Here is an 18,729-nt window from a genome sequence, read left to right as displayed (position 1 = left end):
AATAAATACAAAAGTCCTTACAAACCTAGAGGAGCTCTATAAATATCAGCTCATATTATTATTCTGGGACCGAACAGGGGTTTCATCTTCTGACAAAAGAGATGCTATTCTCCAAGCCTGAGGCTAGTCTGAGAGGAATTTGGATAAATGGATGAATAAATGAATGGACAGATGGATGGATGGATGGATGGATGGACAAATGGATGTATGGTTGGATAGATGGATGGTTTGATAATAGATGGATGGACAGACGGATGGATGGATGGATGGTTTGATAATAGATGGATGGACGGATGGATGGATGGTTTGATAATAGATAGACAGGGAAGGAGGGGAAAAATCGGAACAGAAGTGAGTGCAAGGGATGCTGTAAAAAATTACCCTGGCATGGGTTCTATCAATAAAAAGTTATTTTTAAAAAAAGATAATAGATGGACAGATGGACGGACGGATGGATGAATGGAAAGGAAGGAAGAATGGGTGAAAGAAACACTAATCACAGAATTGTAACCAGGCACTATCCTAAGCTCTGGGGATACAAAAACAAGCAATACACTTCCTGCTCTCAAGGAATTCACATTCTAATTCAAGAACACAGAACATATAAGTGTTTTAGTTGCAAGCCAGATGGCATATGATCTTCAGGGCATATCCATAATGTCATCATATCTTCTCTTGATTTTTGGCTCTCTTGATAGTGACAGGGTCTCTGGTGGTAAAACACTTTTTCCCCCAGGGCACAAGCAGAAACATTTGGCATGTCACATCTCATAAACATTGCTCCTCTGGATGAAAGCTTCTGGGAGCCAGGTTACAAGCAGGGATGGCAGTCTGGGGGACATTGCTTTTTGCAGGGCTCTTTTTGGCTCAGAGTGCTGGACTGTCTCCATCAGGGTTTGAGTGGAGAAGGTGATGGTGGTGGTTTGACATGCTGACAACATGCTGCCTCTTGTCTCTTTCTCAGGGTGTTCTGCTTTCCTGTCCCACTGATAGCAATTGGTTAAGAGGGGAATAAACACATATTAGGAAATGGTAGTTAGGGAAATCACAGGGATAGTGATTGAAGTCATAGAGCAGTGATTGATACATCCTTTCTGAGTCTGAAGGGGTGGAGTTGGAAATGAAAGGAAATCATATAAATGGTCAAAGGATATGAACAGACAATTCTCAGACAAAGAAATTGAAACTATTTCTAGCTATATGAAAAGATGCTCCAAGTCATTATTAATCAGAGAAATTCAAATTAAGACAACTCTGAGATACCACTACACACCTGTCAGACTGGCTAGAGTGACAGGGAAAGATAATATGGAATGTTGGAGGGGATGTGGGAAAACAGGGACATTGATACATTATTGGTGGAGTTGTGAACGAATCCAATCATTTTGGAGAGCAATTTGGAACTATGCTCAAAAAGTTATCAAACTGTGCATACCCTTTGATCCAGCAGTGTTACTACTGGGCTTATACCCCAAAGAGATCTTAAAGAAGGAAAAGGGACCTGTATGTGCAAGAATGTCTGTAGCAGCCCTTTTTGTAGTGGCCAGAAACTGGAAACTAAGTGGATGCCCATTAATTGGAGAATGGCTGAATAAATTGTGGTATATGAATATTATGGAATATTATTGTTCGGTAAGAAATGATCAGCACGATGATTTCAGAAAGGCCTGGAGAGACTTATATGAGCTGATGCTGAATGAAATGAGCAGGACCAGGAGATCATTATACACTGCAACAATACTATATGATGATCAATTCTGATGGAGCAGGCCAGCTTCAGCAATTAGATGAACCAAATCAGCTCCAATGGAGCAGTAATGAACTGAACCAGCTATGCCCAGTGAAAGAACTCTGGGAGATGACTATGAACCACTACATTGAATTCCCAGTCCTTATATTTTTGCCCACCTGCATTTTTTGATTTCCTTCACAGGCTAATAGTACACTATTTCAGAGTCTGATCCTTTTTGTACAGCAAAATAACTGTTTGAACATGTGTACTTATTTTGTATTTAATTTATACTTTAACATATTTAACATGTATTGGTCAACCTGCCATCTAGGGGAGGAGGTGGGGGGAAGAAGGGGGAAAAAAAATCACAAAAGGTTTGGCAATTGTCAATGCTGTAAAATTACCCATGCATATAACTTGTAAATAAAAAGCTATTAATAAAAATTAAAAAAAGAAAGGAAATCATAACAGGCCCAAAGACAGGTCAGAAGTGGTAGAGTGGGCCTGAGATTGGGAAGATAAGATGAATGCCCCCCCCCATCAGAGCCCAGGGTCATAAATCACAAATGATGATTTTGCAAGTTAGGTTATGGTGTGGAGCAAAGCAGCACTAAGAGCCTTTTAGCTGAAGAAAGAGTACTGGAATTGGAGGCAGAAGATCCGAGTTTAAATTCTTAATTACTGCCTATTAGCATTCCATAATTGATCACCATGTGAAGCAAATAGAATTCTAGTTTGGGGTTGCAGAAGTTTGAAATCTCTTTGTAATGTTTCCTATCTGTGTGACCCAGAGCAAATCATGACTTGTGGATAAGTTGTTTTTCCTATATAAGATGGAAGGAGGGAGGGTGGAACAAAATGGGTTGTCATCAATCTTTTTCCACTTTTATATCTATGAACACCTGAAATGATCAAAAGCCCTAGGAGTAAATTTCCTCTGACACTTGACCAGCTGTGTGGCCCTGGGCTATTCCCATATCTGTAAAAGAGGGATGAGGCAATTTGGTCACACACTGAAGTCATGAAGACCTGAGTTCAAATCCAGCCTGGCACTTACTGTGTGAGCCTGGGCAAAAACCTGTTCCCTCATCTGTAACACAAGCTGGAGAAAAATGGCAAACCCCTCCAGCATCTTTGCCAAGAAAACCCCAAATGAGGTCACGATGAATTGGACAGAATTTTACAAGAACAAAAGAGAATAATCTTTGCATTGCCTAACTTCCAAGTGTGTTGTGAGGGAGGCCCATTGGAAACTTTTATGACATCTCTCCTGAAACTCTAAACCAGCTTCCAAATCAGAATCCACATCCCCAGAACATTGCTCCCCAGTGAGAGGAAACTCACCTGGGGAATATGGAGGGGAGGAAGGGGTTAGCGAGAACTATGACAGCATCTCTAAAATAAAAAGAAAGACTGGCGATGGTCACAAAAGGCACTTTTAGTTCCAACATCCTATGATCTTATGTTTTCCTCCCCATAGTATTAACTCCCTTGGAAGGAATAGCACTAAGGGGAATCACTCAGGTGGTTTTTCTAAATAAGAACAAGTATCCACATAGATAGATAGATAGATAGATAGATAGATAGATAGATAGATAGATAGATATATCTACCCTAGAAGGATGCAGTTTTTTTGATACCTTCCCACCCCCCCAAAAAAAGAAACATTTATCACTTATAGTGGTTTAAGACATATTCTCACACGTGACTTTATTTATTTATTTATTTTTTTTTACTTTTTATTGAAAACAGCAACCAGGTTCCATCTCAGGGACTGGTGGAACAGAGACCAAGACAGTGGGATGGCCCTACCTCTTTACTGGAACAAGTATTTTCCAAATTCTGCTTCTTTTTTATATATATATATATTTTCTCCCTCAATTTTTTCTTTAAAAAAATTTTTTTAAACAATCCCCAAAGTAAATCTTCCACAGTGGAAGAACACATCCCTTGGAAGTCAAAGGCACCACTCCCACCAGCATCCACAGGACAGGAGCTGTATGTTAATGGGTAGGAACTCACCTGCCCCTCACTCCTCTTTGAACAGAGGCCTTGGGAGACACAGTGATGTCCCCATCTACCCCCATCGCTACCAATAGTTAGCCAGACATTTTGATAAAGCAATGCCTTGTAACTGGGTGAGCTAACACCCACTGGGGGAGAGGGAAGAGTGAAAGGCATCTAATCCATGCAAGAAAAAATAGCCAAACCCTCAAAGCAAGAGAAAAACAAAACGTAAGATAAATTAAAAAATTAACTCAAAACAACCAAGCAAGTTAACGTTTATGACCAAACTTCACACCCTAGTGTAGGCAGCAGGATACCCACACATATTTCAAAGAATCAGGATGGTTTGCACATTTACTCTTTTTTTTTCTTGGGGGAAAGGGGAAGGAGGGAAGAATATAGACCATTCCCAGAAACACTGGAAACATTCAAAACTCCCCATGCAGCTCAGACAGTGAAACTCCCACAGCTGCAACAACTATAATTACATTTCTCTCCAACGAATCATTTGAAAGCCCCTCTGGATTATACAATCCTTAGAGGAAAGGTGACCCCTCCACTACCACCTTTGAACAAAGGGCACAGAGCTTCAGTTTAAACTGGGAGGGGGCAGAGGAAGGGAAAGCTCTCCCTCCAAGGATAGGGAGTTCAGAGTCTAAAAAGAAAATGGAGGTCATTGGTACAGAGAGAGAGTTGCTATACCTTATGAGTGATAGGTATCAGGAGGAAGAGAGATTTCTCCAAAGCTGAGAGAAAGAAACAGAGGAAGAAAGGGAGAGAGGTTTGTGGCAAGACCTGTTGGAATTGAACCTATTTGTTGGAAAGCAGGTCTAAGGAGTCTGGGGCATCCCATCCCCACTCCGAGGTAAGCATCCTAAAATCTTTTGAACTAACATAAGGGTCCTCAAACTACGGCCCACAGGCCAGATGCGGCAGCTGAGGATGATTATCCCCCTCACCCAGGGCTATGAAGTTTCTTTATTTAAAGGCCCACAAAACAAAGTTTTTGTTTTTACTATAGTCCGGCCCTCCAACAGTCTGAGGGACAGTGAACTGACTCCCTATTTAAAAAGTTTGAGGGACCCCTGAACTGTGTGAACATTAGCTTCTTGACCAAGTCAGCTTTACAGCATCCATACCGTACTTCTCTCCATCTCCACCCCCAGCAGTTTCAAAGCTGGACACTTCCTCAAAGAAAATAACTGGTCCTAAAGTTTATTTCCACACCCATTCACTCTTCTTGAAAATTATAGATAATCTGGAACAATTTTGTCTGGACAGACAGTCCTTCTGGGAGCAGATAGCTCCTTCTGCTCCTTCTCACCCCAAGGGAAGTTCTCAGCAGAAAAATGAGGAAAAGCTTTATGTAAGAGGTTATCCCTAAACTAATCCTTGAAGAAAGGCTGCGGGTTTCTAAGAGAGGGAGGAAAGGAGGGAAAGGGTCTTCTAGGAAGGAGGTGCAGCCTGGGCAAAGACCCAGGATAGGGGATGGGACCAACCCTCTGGTATTCACAGTAATCAGGTATGACCCCCAGCGCCCATTTCCCAAGGAGGGAGGACTATGTCATCAGATTAAAACAAGGAAACAATTTTAAAAGTTCATTATATATAGATATAAAAAATATACAACCTAAGTTTTGCCTACCCTATACAATTTACTGTTTATATAGGCTCATAACACTCTTGGGTTGTCAGAAGGACAAAAAAAAAAAAAAAGGACCTGATCTGATCCCCAAGGCTAGTATAGAAGAGATGGTTTGGGAGTGGATTCTGGAACAGCTTAGCAGGTCACTGGGCCCATGAGGGGACTTGCAGAGCTTCTGAGAGCCCGGCACCTTGGGGAACAGGAGGAGGGCCAAATCCTCATTTCTCACACCCACCACTTCCATGACATATCCACACACTCAAGCCCTAGAAAAGGGGATGTACTGGGCTGGAAACAATAAGAGGGAAAGGGACAATGACCTCACCAGTCACTGAGGATGACATACTGTCTTTCTCACCTAGTATTAAGCTTCCTATCACTACCCAGGACAAGCTTCTTCCCATAGCTTTATTCAAAGGCTACTTGGCCAATGCCATCCCACCACCCAGTAGCTCAAAGCTCTCCCTCCAAGGACAGGGACTCCAGAGTCTAAAAAAAATGAAGGGTATCGGTACAGAGATAGGAGCTTCTACACCTTATGGGTAAGAGGTATCAGGAGGAGGAAAGGTTTCTCCAAGGCTGAGAGAAAGAAAGAGATTTGGGGGAAGTAATGAATAAATGACTGGACAACAACAACAAAATTACAGAGCTGGTAGTCCCAGAAACTCACTCTACTCAAAACATTGGACAGCTCTGCTTAGTAGGTCAGTTTTCTTGGCACTTGGGACAAATGGCACATTGCAAGACCTGCTGGATCTACCCTCCTGCCTTCAGAACCACCATCACCCCAACATCTTAACTCTTCAGGCCCAGTTCCTGGCTAAGCAAAGGACTGGTTTCTCAGCCCTCGGGAGTCGTGGTTGTGAGAGTCTCGCCAGTGAAGAAACTCCACATGCCCAATGTCACATGGGCTTCTGTGGAAGCAACGACCTGACATTGTTCTTGGCTTTGGATTTCCATGGTGCTGGCTAGGTAGCTCTTTTAGCTCAAAGGTACACAGGATGACACGAGATAAACTAACGCCGTGCTCCAGGCTGCAGGTGGACAGGGCTGGGGACTACGTGATCTGTGCAAACCACCGAGAACGCTGTTCCTCATTTCTTTCCAGGGAGAGGGGAAGAAGATTCTCCATAGAGCAATAATGTCCTTTCCCTATGAGTCCTCGCCCAGGATCTCCTTCACAAAGGCGGCGATGTCTGTCTCTTTGGTTTTGTGCAAAGTGAAGAAAGGATGCTCCTGTTGGAGAGAAAACAAAAGCCAGGCTGGGTCATTTCATCAGGAATGGCACAGGATGAGGTGCTGCTGGCCCTATTCTCTCTCCCTGAATGACTGCCTCCAAATCCTACCATCCTTCATGAAGCTTCCTCAATGACTCCCACCAAGGATGGCTCCCCTTCCTGATAGCTCACTGTACTTCTTATCTGTAACATACATTTTATTCTTTTTATTATACCTTTTTATATACAAGATATATGCATTGACAATTGCAAGACCTTTGTTCCAACTTTTCCCCTCCTTTCCCGCCCCCCTCCTCCGATGGCAGATTGACCAACCATGTTAAATATGTTAAAGTATAAAATAAATACAATGTAAGTATACATGTCCAAACAGTGTAATATACATTTTAACAAGTACATCACTACTGAGAAACAGTGTGGAGCAAAAACTGATCTTGGAGTCAGGAAGACTCCGATTCAATCCCACTTCTGATACATATTGTGAGATTCTAGACAATTTTCTTTATCTTTCAGAGTTCCAAGCGACTCCCCCCAAAACCCTAAGTTTCAGAGAGGGTACTGATGGAGAGAGAGAGGTTTCCTCACTCTGTATCAATGAAAGCATAGATCCAGTCCCTATCCTATGTTTGTATCATTCTAGAAGAGCATGGATATGAAGTCAACGGTTTAAGAACTATAGTGGGGAAGCCTCATCAGCAAAATGTGGCTAAGAAATAATCCTTGCACTATCCAGGGTATTGCAGGAATACACAGCATTCCATCTGCTACCCACCTCTGGAGGCTGGACCTCCATGTCTGGAAGACATCCCCCCTTCTGCCCTACCTCCTCTTCTTAGTGCCCTTCGAAGCTGAGTTTGATAGTACTTTTACAAGAAACCTTTCCTGATCTCCACACCCATCCAAATTATTTTGTATTTATTAGTATGTGTATGAGTATGCATGCATGCACATGTGTGTGTGTGTGTGTGTGTGTGTGTGTGTGTGTGGTAAGTCCTGATTACTTAACTAGAGTGCAAAATCCATGAAGGCAGGTATATTCCCCAGACAGATGCTGACTAAATTTAACCTAACAAAGCAGGAATTGTCCCCTCTCAGATGTCTAGATAACTGCTACTCTTTCTCCGCCTGTATCTCCATCACTCTGGCCAATACAGGGGATCTCCCAGATCCTGGAGAAGCCCACAAGCCCTAACTGAAGCAGCATCAGCTGATTCCAGTTCTAAGATCCCCCAAGTAAGAAGTTCTCGAGGGTCAGAGAGCCCTGTGGGACTGCCTCTCTGGCAGGCTCAGAATTATTTGATCTCAGAAAACAAAGACTGGCTGGTGTCAATGAGCATTTCTATGTTCTTTTGAGTTTCAAGTACCCCTTTCTCACAATAACCCTATAAAGAAAAGCACCTTAAGTACATTTCTCCCTCATTTATAATAAAAATAAAACTGGGGCACAGAGATGTCACATGACAGTTATGGGGGGAGAGGCTAAGTAAGATCTGAATTCAAATTCTGCCTCTTAAGACTAGTTTTTTTTTTTTTTTTCCTATTCCTGGGCTGATTCTCTGAGGATTTCTGCAGATCCAAGCAATCCCCTTTAGATCTGGCCCAGGCCAGAATTTCATACCCTTGGGTTAAACAAGCCTTCCTTAGAAGGTGGGCGTTAATTCCCTAGGTGAGCTCTCTTTGCTGTAGCTCCATCAATTCAAGGTCCCATGACCCACAAACTAATCTTTCACCATGGGAAAAAGGCCGAGATCCACCACTTTCCAAGCTGCGATCGCCTCAGAGTACAACTCCAACTGTGCCAGCATAGAAGCGATGGCCCAGTGAGCAGTCCATCTCTGGTGCAGGTACTCAGCTATACCAAAAGTCGATCACGTGGAGGGCTTTTCTATCCTGTGCCCAAAGCCAGAATTGACTCCAGCCCTGGCGCTGGCTCATGCCAGGAGGCAAACCCGGTAGCCAACCAATTGCTCTTGAGGTCCAGGCTATGGTATGTGAATTTTCCCCTAAGATTTGTGTAAGCTCCACATGGACTTGAGGAAAGTCACTGAGTCACTAAGCATGCCTTTTCCTGTCCCAGACCACTTCCCCCCAGAGCTAATTAAAGTTTTGGGCTTTCCATGCCTCTGATTTCCCACTGGCCAAAAGCCATTTTTCCCCAAAAGTGTGCCCCAATTCCTACAGCTAAGAACTTTATTAAAAGAAACCTCCCTCTTGATGTGGAAGGTGAAGGAATATACTTGGAAATGAAGGTGAAAGAAGAACAAAAGACATTGATAAAAAATGTTTAAAGAAAGCAAAAGAAATCTGCTTACCAGCCAACATTCTATATACCCCCACCCTGGGCTAAACAATTCATTTGAGGAGAAATGAATTCTGAATGGGCTGGTATTCTGGAATCTCCCTAACTGGATCTTGACCTGCCTCCCAGGGCAGTCATAGCCTCTGACATCCAGGGTAATACCATCTGGTGTGTTCTTTACACTTGCAAAGTATTGCTTTTGTATGGGGAAGTCGATTCTCTGACACTCACCATTAGCTGCAGGTAGCTCATTCGCTCTGCGGGATTCTTCCTCAAGCTACAATGGAAAAGCAGAACAGACATGAATCTTCTGAGCAGGGAATGAAGAGCAAGAGATCATACATTCCTTCCCCAACCCTTCCCTGCCCAACCCTAGGAGCCCAGAGAGAGATTTCGCCTGCCAAGAGGGCAAGGAAGAACTGATATATACTGCAAGACTTAAAGAAGATATTTCTAACTCCAAGTCTAGTGCCTTTTTCACTATGCCAACAGTTCCTCCATTTCGTGGTGTGAATATCCCTTGGAGATTCATGCTTAAAACTCTTTAATAGCATCTTAGGTAGCAAATCATTTCAGACTATATGAGTACTTATTAATTTACCCTTTTCTGAAGGGGATTTACAGAACAAAAATAATGTTGAGATCCACTGCACTATGTACACTACCTTAATAGAAATATGAATGTCCTAAAGTTAGAGGTAGATTAGGCTGTTTTAAACTTAATGGCAGGGTTTAAAACAGGCTGGCTGATCATCTATCCTATACTGAGGCAGAGGCTGGAGCAGGTAGGTGACCTCTAAGAGCCTTTCCAAGGGCTCTCTATGAGGTTTCAATTAAAGTAGTTAGAAATGAGGCTCTTTGCCCACTCTCCCCTTCAAGACCACCACCAGCTTAAGAACAATGTGTGGCCCAGAGAAAACATGGCACCCACTAGCCTTGCTGAAAAGCTCTGGAAGTTTAGCCAGCCCCATTGGAAAGGGGTAAAGACCTCTCTTTCTCCAGGAGAATGATTTTGTCTAAAACCTCAGCCTCACAAAAAGCCATTACCACCACCATCATCATCATCACGAGAAAAAAAACTCACCATTGGGCTGTGAAGTCCACAAACTCAGGAGAGAAGCGGTCGGCAGGGAGCTGAGGAGAAGGCTCTTCTACCACCTGTTTCAGCTGCTGGAATGGGGTCCCCCATGACTCATATGGAAACCGAAGAATGGCCATCTCAATCTGTAACCCAGAGAATAAGACCATTAACTTTCATCAACCACTTCCCCTCACCCTTCCACAATCCCACACAGATTATACCCTCACCCAGTCCTGAACCCATGAGAGGTCAAAATGTTGATACCATTCTACTGGACAAATAGAGAAAAACTTAGGCACTCAAAACCTAGCCAGCCAAAGCAGAAGAGAAGCTCCAATTTCCCATTTCTCTCTTGACTACATTCAGTCTAATGGACTGGGCTCACAGGGCCAGATTCTCCTGCTGGCACTTTTAGCTAAGCTGGTAATCGTTCTTTCTATAATAGGGGGTAACTCTCTCATCCCAAGAAGGGAGATTTCCAGAAATGGAGTTTGACATAAATACCACACAGACAAGTCCCTGGCCACAACAGGACCTTATCTAACCCAAACTTATGGGATACATACAGAAAATCCAGAGACAATAAGCTCAACTTGAGATGGAAATCAGAAGGCAGAAAGAAAGATGGGGAACTTGGTCATCAAGCCAGTGAAGTACATCAAGGAGTATCTGGTCAAAGCAGATTTTATCTAGGAACTGGGATTTTTTTTTTAATTGCTTAGTCCTTTTTTTTTTTTTTTAAACTAGGTTTAGTACTTCAACAGGTTGAACAGATAGAAAGGATAGGTATTTTAATCTGTTCTGTTAAAATCCTCACCCCAAAGAGAGAGAAGAGACTTTAGATTTGATGGTTGAAGCGAAATAATTCTGAGAGATGACTATGAACCACTATATAGAATTCCCAATCTCTCTATTTTTGTCTGCCTGAATTTTTCATTTCCTTCACAGGCTAATTGTGCACTATTTCAAAGTCCAATTCTTTTTGTACAGCAAAATAACTGTTTGGACATGTATACTTATATTGTATTTAATTTATACTTTAACATATTTCACATGTATTGGTCAACCTGCCATCTGGGGGAGGGGATGGAAGGAAGGAGGGGAAAAATTGGAACAAAAGGTTTGGCAATTGTCAATGCTGTAAAATTACCCATGCATATATCTTGTAAATAAAAAGCTATAATAAAAAAAATACTATTTTAAAGAATTTAAAAAAAAAAAAGATTTGATGTTTGAGGTTTTTTCCTCCCCAGTCTTGATATAATCCCATAATCTACAATCACATGATCCATACTCATACTCACTACATGTCATAAAGACACATGAAATAGATTATTTTCAAATAGTGTTTTGAATTATTTTTTAAACTTAAGAAGAAACAGTATCTTCATTAAGTGAAGGTCATCTGTGTCAAATGACAACTGTTCATTCATATGAAAATAACAAACCGTCCTTAAACCTTGCTAGAAGATCAGGAGTATGAAAGCCAGAGAATTTTTAAAATTCAACCTCAGCTGTTACTGAAAGGCACAAGTGAATAATGGGCTCAAGAGATTGTAGTTCAAACAAATGATTAGAACTGGAAATAAAAGAGTAAACATGTTCTTAATTAGTGAATTTCTAATTCCTCACTGATATCAGCCCATACTCCATGTTTAAAAAGACACACATATGTTTATAATTTATGCAGCTCTAGAACTATAACATGTAATTATGTCTATATATGTATGCACAGACGTTACATATACACATATATTTATATGCACACATATAAATTTGCATGCATATCTCTCAGACAATAAAACTTAATTTATTCAGATACACTATTCTGGAAATAAAGGTTGTTCCACATAGTAAGGTGAAGTCTGCCTCTGCAGAGGCTGAACCAAAAAATTGGTTTGCTCAGAAATCAATAGTGTAAACAAGCAAAATATCAAAACTGCTCAAAAGCACATAGTAGACGCTCAGTAAACGCTGACTGAGCCAAGAAAGTACTGGAGAAACTGAACATTTCTGCAGTCAACAAAAGCTTGCTTATCAACACACCCTATCTCTGCACCTAACACTGCAATCATTTGTTCTGTCAAAACAACAAAAGGGATCAACTATCTCTGAGCTTCCCTTTTAACACTCAATCCTAAACCTTATGTGCACAATATTTATTTCAAGGAAGGAGACATTTTCCCCCTTTAGAGCATCCCAAATAGGCATGATTATGATCCTTTGCCTTTCTCCCTCACTCAGGCAAGGGGTTATGAGCATCTGCTGGGAGGGATGGGGGAGAGAAAGGACTAAGGCATATATTTGCATTTGAGAAAATCTAGAAACAGCCTCAGAAGCAGCCACGGGAGGGCAGCCTTAAGTAGTGTTTTCCCTGTTCCACAATAGGAACCAGCTGGGCTTCCTACAAGGCAATCGGGTTGGCCAGGACCTTCAGAGACCAATGTTAAGGCACTTCCTGTACTAGAGAAGGGAGGAGTGGAAGGTGCCAATGAGCTCACTGTTTTGGACTGAAAGCAGAGTCATGAGGGTGGAGAAATTTTGGAGAACTTGGCCGGAAGGCAGGAAAACTTTGGGGGAGATGGGGAACCTAGGAAACAATGCCAGGGAAGGGTCTGGGGGAAATCCACTGGACAAATAAAACATCAGCTTGAAATGCCCTGGGGAGAAATACAAACTTATTCCCTCTTTCTTAGCCCCATAAAGTAGGGGAAAGGGGAAGTGAGTCAATGCCAAAGGCCTGAGAATCTCCCTAAATGCCATATTAATTAATGCATGCCCAGAATTTCCCTTAACAACAGTGCACCACCTAAATTCTATTTTTAAACACAAAGAAACGCCCAAGTTATCATAAGCTGGCAAAAAGTCCTCCCCAAAAAACATTGATGGGAGAGAATTCAGGAGTCCAGCAATCAGAGCCATCCCTAGGGTTCAAAATTGGGGCCATCATCCCCACACATGTGCTGTAAAAGCAGGAGGGAACTGGAAGTTAGATTTCAAAGGGGCCTCAGAGATGTAAACCAACCCTCTCATTTTACAGGGAAATAGACAAAAAGTAGTGATTTGTCCAAGCCCGAGTGTCCAAGGTCTCCGAGGGCAACAAGCCGCAGAGTCAGCATTTGAATCTATGTCCTCATTCAATTACATTCATTTCCACTACATGGTGTCATGTCCTATACTGGTGGCACAGGACAGTGACTCAGAAGATGTGGAGGTTGGGGGGAAGAAATAGTTCCACCAACTGATGCTAAAAAAAGATCTAAGGACCAAACACACAACTATCCCATAAAACCTTCCACCAAGGAAAAACTCCTTCAGTGCCGGCTCCCATCCTACTGAGTATAGTTGCTGTGATTTCACTGAAATCTATCCTCATTTTAACTTGGTCTCACTTATTTAAAATTCACAGATTTAAAGCTAGAAGGGACCTCACAGACCATTTGGTTAAACACACTCAGTCACTCACTCATCCCCATTTCATAGATGAGAGCGGACGAGGCACGAAGAAGTTAAAGGGACTTGATTCATTTCATACAAGGTTAGCTTAAAAAAAAAAAAATCAGGTTTTGAATTCAAGTCCTTGGACTATATTACTGTACCATGTTGCTCCTCTACACTTTCCCCAGCTCCCACATTTTCAGCCCCATTTCCACACCTTCCTGCCCCTCACATAACCAATCACTGATTTTCTCATGTGTACACTGAAGTTTTTTCACTTGATTTCTGGAGGGATGATAGAGACTGGGGGTACTCCCAAAGTTTTCCTCCTTCTCCTCCCTCCCCCAGCCCCAAGTGACCCAAAAGAGGCAGATTCAGCCCAGGGACACGTTCTATCCTTTACCATAGTGATTCCCAGGCTCCAGACATCTGATTTGACATTGTAGCCTTTTTGGTTCAGCTCCGGGTTGATTCTCTCTGGCTGTAAGAGTGAAGAGTGAGAAATTAAGGCAGTTCGTGTGCTTAAGATGCCCCAAGGAGGATTCATACTGCATGGTTTATCCAAAAACAAAATACGCAATAGACTGAGGATACAGTTTGTAATAACATCTCTGAAGCTCAAGGGTGAAGGGAAGAACCAGGGAAGCTGGGGGCCAACTCTGAAAATGGCTTTTCAATAACAACAGTTGGCATTTATACAGCTCTTTACAGTTTGCAAAGCACTTTACCCAAAATACCTCATTTGATCATCAAAGAGACCCTTGGAAGTAGGTGCTAATATTATCCTCATTTTAAGAGATTCAAAAAGGTTCATTCTACTTACTCAAAGAATCAAATCTGAGACCTGACAGGAAACTCAAGAGATCATGAAGTCTGATACCCTCATTTTACAGAGAAAACTTTGGCCGAAAGGGGAAAAATTGATTTATTCAATATCATTCCAAGTAGAACCTCCACATTATGTAGTGAAGTTCCTTTTCCATCATTCCCCCCTCCCTCTACTATGACTAAAATTCTCAGTTTGTCAGGAACAGCTGTCCTAGTGGACAGAAAACTGTCCCACATTTTTATGCGGCCTTCCTTGTTGATAAGAACATTGGATGACTTGACATCTAACAGGAACCAGGAAGGGAAATAGAAACATGATCAAAAATTTTAAAAGGAGAAGAAGAAAAAGTCAGGTTAAGAAAACAGCTTTCCAGATGATTATCTGTTCCACATTTCCTAGTGGGCATTTGTTTAAAAAAAAAAAAAAAAAAGACTGTTTATACTCAGGAGATAGCAGGAAAGTATCAGCATTTGGTGCCAATAAAAATATCATTCTCACAGTGAAGAATCATGCAGTTTGTACTGTTTGGAGTTAGCAAGTTTCATTCAGCTATGGCAAAGAAGAGAATCAGAGGCATGAATAATACCAAAGAGTGGATAATCCTAAAATCTTTCTTACTTGGTTTTGTGATAAAAATTTTCCTTGCACTCCCCCCAAAACTCATTCCTGATTATGTTTTAGCTTGGCTAGAGTGTGCAGTCTCTAAAGAGACACAAGGTTCAGAGGGATGAGGGAAACTAGAAGCCCTTTTGGTAGAAGGGGGGAAGATGATCTAGGGTTAAAAATTAGCTGTGGGCAATCCTCCTACATGCTTCTTTAGGGCTTTTTTCAGAAGCTTTGTCTCTGAGGTGGCCAGGCAGTTTAGACCAAGGCCCCAGGACCCAAGAGTGTCAGAATTAGAATGAACAACTGAGAAAAAGGAAACCCACAATCCACAGCATGGTGCTTTTACTGGTTCAGTAGGTTTCACTATCTCCATTTAACAGATATGAAAATGATTTAACTCAGAGCCTTATATCTGGTCCCAAGCTACTGTTTTTATCAGCAGAAGCTTGTCATGGGAGGCCACTAACTATCCTGTTCTGAGAGAGGGCAGGTGAGAAAACTATGCTTTCCTTCTGATCTAGATTGTGCTCCACTTACCGCCATATAGGGTTTGCAACCAGCATCCATGGTTTTGGCAACTGAATCCACCAAGTAGCCACTGATCCCAAAGTCACACATTTTTACGTGGCCTTGCTTGTTGATAAGAACATTGGATGGCTTGACATCTAACAGGAGCCAGGAAAGGAAATAGAAACATGGTCAAAAATTTTAAAAGGGGAAGAAGAAAAAGTCAGGGAAAGAAAAAGGCTTTCCAGATGATTATCTGCCCCAGATCACACAGTTAATGACAGAGTCAGAACTAAAACCCACATTTCCTTTTTCCCAGCTAGATTGCTGCTATGACACAGGGCTAGACCACACTTAATTTCAAGTCTAAGTGCCACATTTTAAAAGGGACCTTGACAAACATGAGTATGTGCAGAAGAGTGTTCAAAATTATATCTTATATAGGACAATTAATGAAAATGAAATGGTGTACCCTGAAGAAGTAAGCAATGTGAATGGGCCAGTCCTGGAGTAAGGAATATACATTTTCCTGAGTTCAAATCAGGTCTCAGATATTTACTAGCTGTGTGACTCCAAGGCAAATCACTTAGCCCTATGGGTCTCAATTTCCTTATCCATAAAATGAGCTGGAAAAAGAAATGGCCAAGCACTCTGCCAAGAAAATCCAAATAGGGCCACTAAGATTCATAAAGAGTCGTGACCCCTTTGGGCAATTCATTGATATCAGAAACTCTTGATGAGGATAGTTTCCCTGCCAATTTGGATGACTTCTCCAGGACCCTTTCTTCTAGTCCTAGCAAACTCAAGACACCACTTCTGAACCACAGTACCAAATCCACCCCATGATGAAACCTCATTTTAGAATTCAGTGAACAAGCATTTCATGTGACTGACATTGAGTTAATCAGTCAATAGTCACCAAGCATTTATGAAGCATCTACTAGACACCAGTTACTACACCTAAGTACTACAAACACAATGAAAGACAAAAACAGTTCCTGTCTTCAAGGAAATCACATTCTAACATGGATAACAAGGTACAGAGAGAAAGCATACTAGGTAACTTCAAAAGGTACTTGAAGTTGGAGGGGTTGAAAATGGGGTCCTAGAGAAGGTAAAAATTGATCTAAGGAAAAATAAGGCAAAGGTAATAAAAGCATTGTAGGCATAAAAAGCAATCAGTGCAAAAAAAAAAAAAGGAGATGAAGCAGCATATTCATAGAATCACAAGTAGTTCAGTATGGCTGAAGTATATATAGTATAATGAAGGAAATAACATACTTTAAAAAAAAAAGATTGGAAAGATAGAAAGATGTCAGGTGCTAGGGAACTTTCATGTTGATAGGGAGCCACTGAAGCTGCTGAGAAAAAGGGCAATAGGGAAGGAAGAAGAAAAAGGTACAAGGAGATCAGCCCTGAAATTACATCACTGTCCTCATCATATCAGAGCACCTCCTGCTAAGAGAGGTGTATGTATTTTGTAAAATACACATATTTTGTAAATGTATTTTGTAAAAGTGGCTTAGAAGGGAGAAAGATCAATAAGCCTAAAATAACTATGGGCAGTCATATTATTCTACATTAGATGCAAAAAGGAGGATGCTAAAGTCTATTATAGTAGGCCTTAATAGCAAAAGTGACATTTATAGAGCACTTTAAGTTTGGGGAACAATCACATTTTAATCTGGTTGGGCCATACTAGGAGATAGTGATATAATTTCAGGGTTGATCTCTTGTACCTTTCTTCCTTCCCTCTCCCCATGAGTCTCTTGAGTGTGTAAGACACCTCTTCAATAGATCTTGCTTCCTAGTTTCACAGAAAGTAAATGGCTTGTTCCACAATCATTAGCTGGTTAAGCATGAGGGCCAGTATTCAAATTCAGGTTCTCTGACTTTAAATCCAATGCTTTTTCCACTTAATTTAATACAATCCTTGTATCTAAGAGGGGAAGAAACTCAAGCCCAGAAAAAAGAAATGAAGTCTCACTCAAGATGGCACAGCTAGTGACAGACAGGATTAAGCCATCCTGACTCCCAACAGCTTTTCCAGCATCCATAGTAAAATAAAGATTATGTCAGATATGGGGCACAACTCTCTTTCCAGAACCACTTTGTTCTGGTAGCATCAGTGCCCAGTGCATAGTAAATTCTTTAAAATGCTTATTTAATTAAAGAGGTCGGCATTAGCTTTTCTAAATAGCTTTACATATTGGGAACATAAATGCATTCCAAATTTTTTCCCCATCCACTGAAAAGACAAATAACATGATATTAATTATACATGTGAAATCATGCAAAATATATTCCCACCTCAGTCATATCACATAAACACAAAAAGCAAAATAAAAAGTGAGACAACTAAATTTCAGTCTGCACTCAGATTCCACAGTTCTTTCTCTGGAGGTAGATAGCATTTTTCATCATGAGTCCTTTGGGACTATCTTGAATCATTGTATTAATCAGAGTAACCAAGTCTTTCAGAGCTGATCATATGTAACAGCAATGTTGTTACATAATAACACCATTATTATGTAATGGTGTGTACTATGATCTGGTTCTACTCATTTCACTTTGCATCATTTCATATGGGTTTCCCCATGTCTTTCTGAAATCATCCCCTTTGTTATTTCTTATACTACAGTATCTTAGAGAGGAAGAAACTCAAGCCCATCAAAAGAAATGAAGGCTCACAAGTTTCCTCTCCATTTCCAATTCTTTGTCACCACAAAAAGAATTGCTATAAATAGATTTGTACATAAACATTTTTGTACTAATCCTTTTTCTTTAAGTCTCTTTGAGATGCAGACCTAGTAGTGGTATGGCTGGCCCAAAGCATATGTCATTTTATAGCCTTTTGGGAACAGTTTCAAATTGTTCTCCAGAATGCTTGGACCAGTTCACAACTCCATCAACAATTCATTAGTGTACCTATTTTCCCTCATCCCTTCCAGTATTTGTCATTTCTGATAGACGAGGTGGTACTTCACAGTTGTTTTAATTTGTATTTCTCTAATCAATAGTAATTTAGAGCATTTTTTTCATAGTTATAATTTCGATTTCTTCTTCTGAAAACTGCCTGTTCACATCCCTTGACAATTGATCAATCAAGGAATAGCTTTCATTTTAATAAATTTGATTCAGTTGCCAACATATTTAAGAAAAGAGGTCTTTATCCAAAAAAAATTTTATTGTAAATTTTTTTGATATTATTTCACTGTCTATGGTATCTTTTAACAACATGTAGTTGCCCTGATTACCTCTTAAAATTGGGGGTAAGTGACTTGTCCAGGGTCACACAGCTAATAAGGATTTAATGACCACATTTGAACTCAGGTCTTCCTGACTCC

General features: G+C 41.0%; 1 protein-coding gene across 2 annotated transcripts in view; it reads right to left on the bottom strand.

The window, feature by feature from the left end:
• Positions 1–3,590: 3,590 nt before the first annotated feature.
• The window catches only part of MAP2K3 (mitogen-activated protein kinase kinase 3), a 79,127-nt gene continuing 63,988 nt past the window's right edge, over positions 3,591–18,729 (bottom strand). For both annotated transcript variants that reach the window (XM_051999642.1, XM_051999649.1), the window contains exons 8-12: positions 15,413–15,540; positions 13,844–13,921; positions 10,006–10,145; positions 9,153–9,198; positions 3,591–6,620 (exon numbers count right to left, since the gene is read on the bottom strand). In XM_051999642.1, the coding sequence (XP_051855602.1) occupies positions 6,537–6,620; positions 9,153–9,198; positions 10,006–10,145; positions 13,844–13,921; positions 15,413–15,540 (476 nt within the window). In that variant the 3' untranslated portion in view covers positions 3,591–6,536. The remainder of the gene's footprint in view (positions 6,621–9,152; positions 9,199–10,005; positions 10,146–13,843; positions 13,922–15,412; positions 15,541–18,729) is intronic.

Source organism: Antechinus flavipes, chromosome 1 (genome assembly GCF_016432865.1).
Source record: "Antechinus flavipes isolate AdamAnt ecotype Samford, QLD, Australia chromosome 1, AdamAnt_v2, whole genome shotgun sequence".
Taxonomy (NCBI): domain Eukaryota; kingdom Metazoa; phylum Chordata; class Mammalia; order Dasyuromorphia; family Dasyuridae; genus Antechinus; species Antechinus flavipes.
Note: the sequence above shows the minus strand (reverse complement) of the source record. Positions and strands in the feature narration are given on the sequence as shown.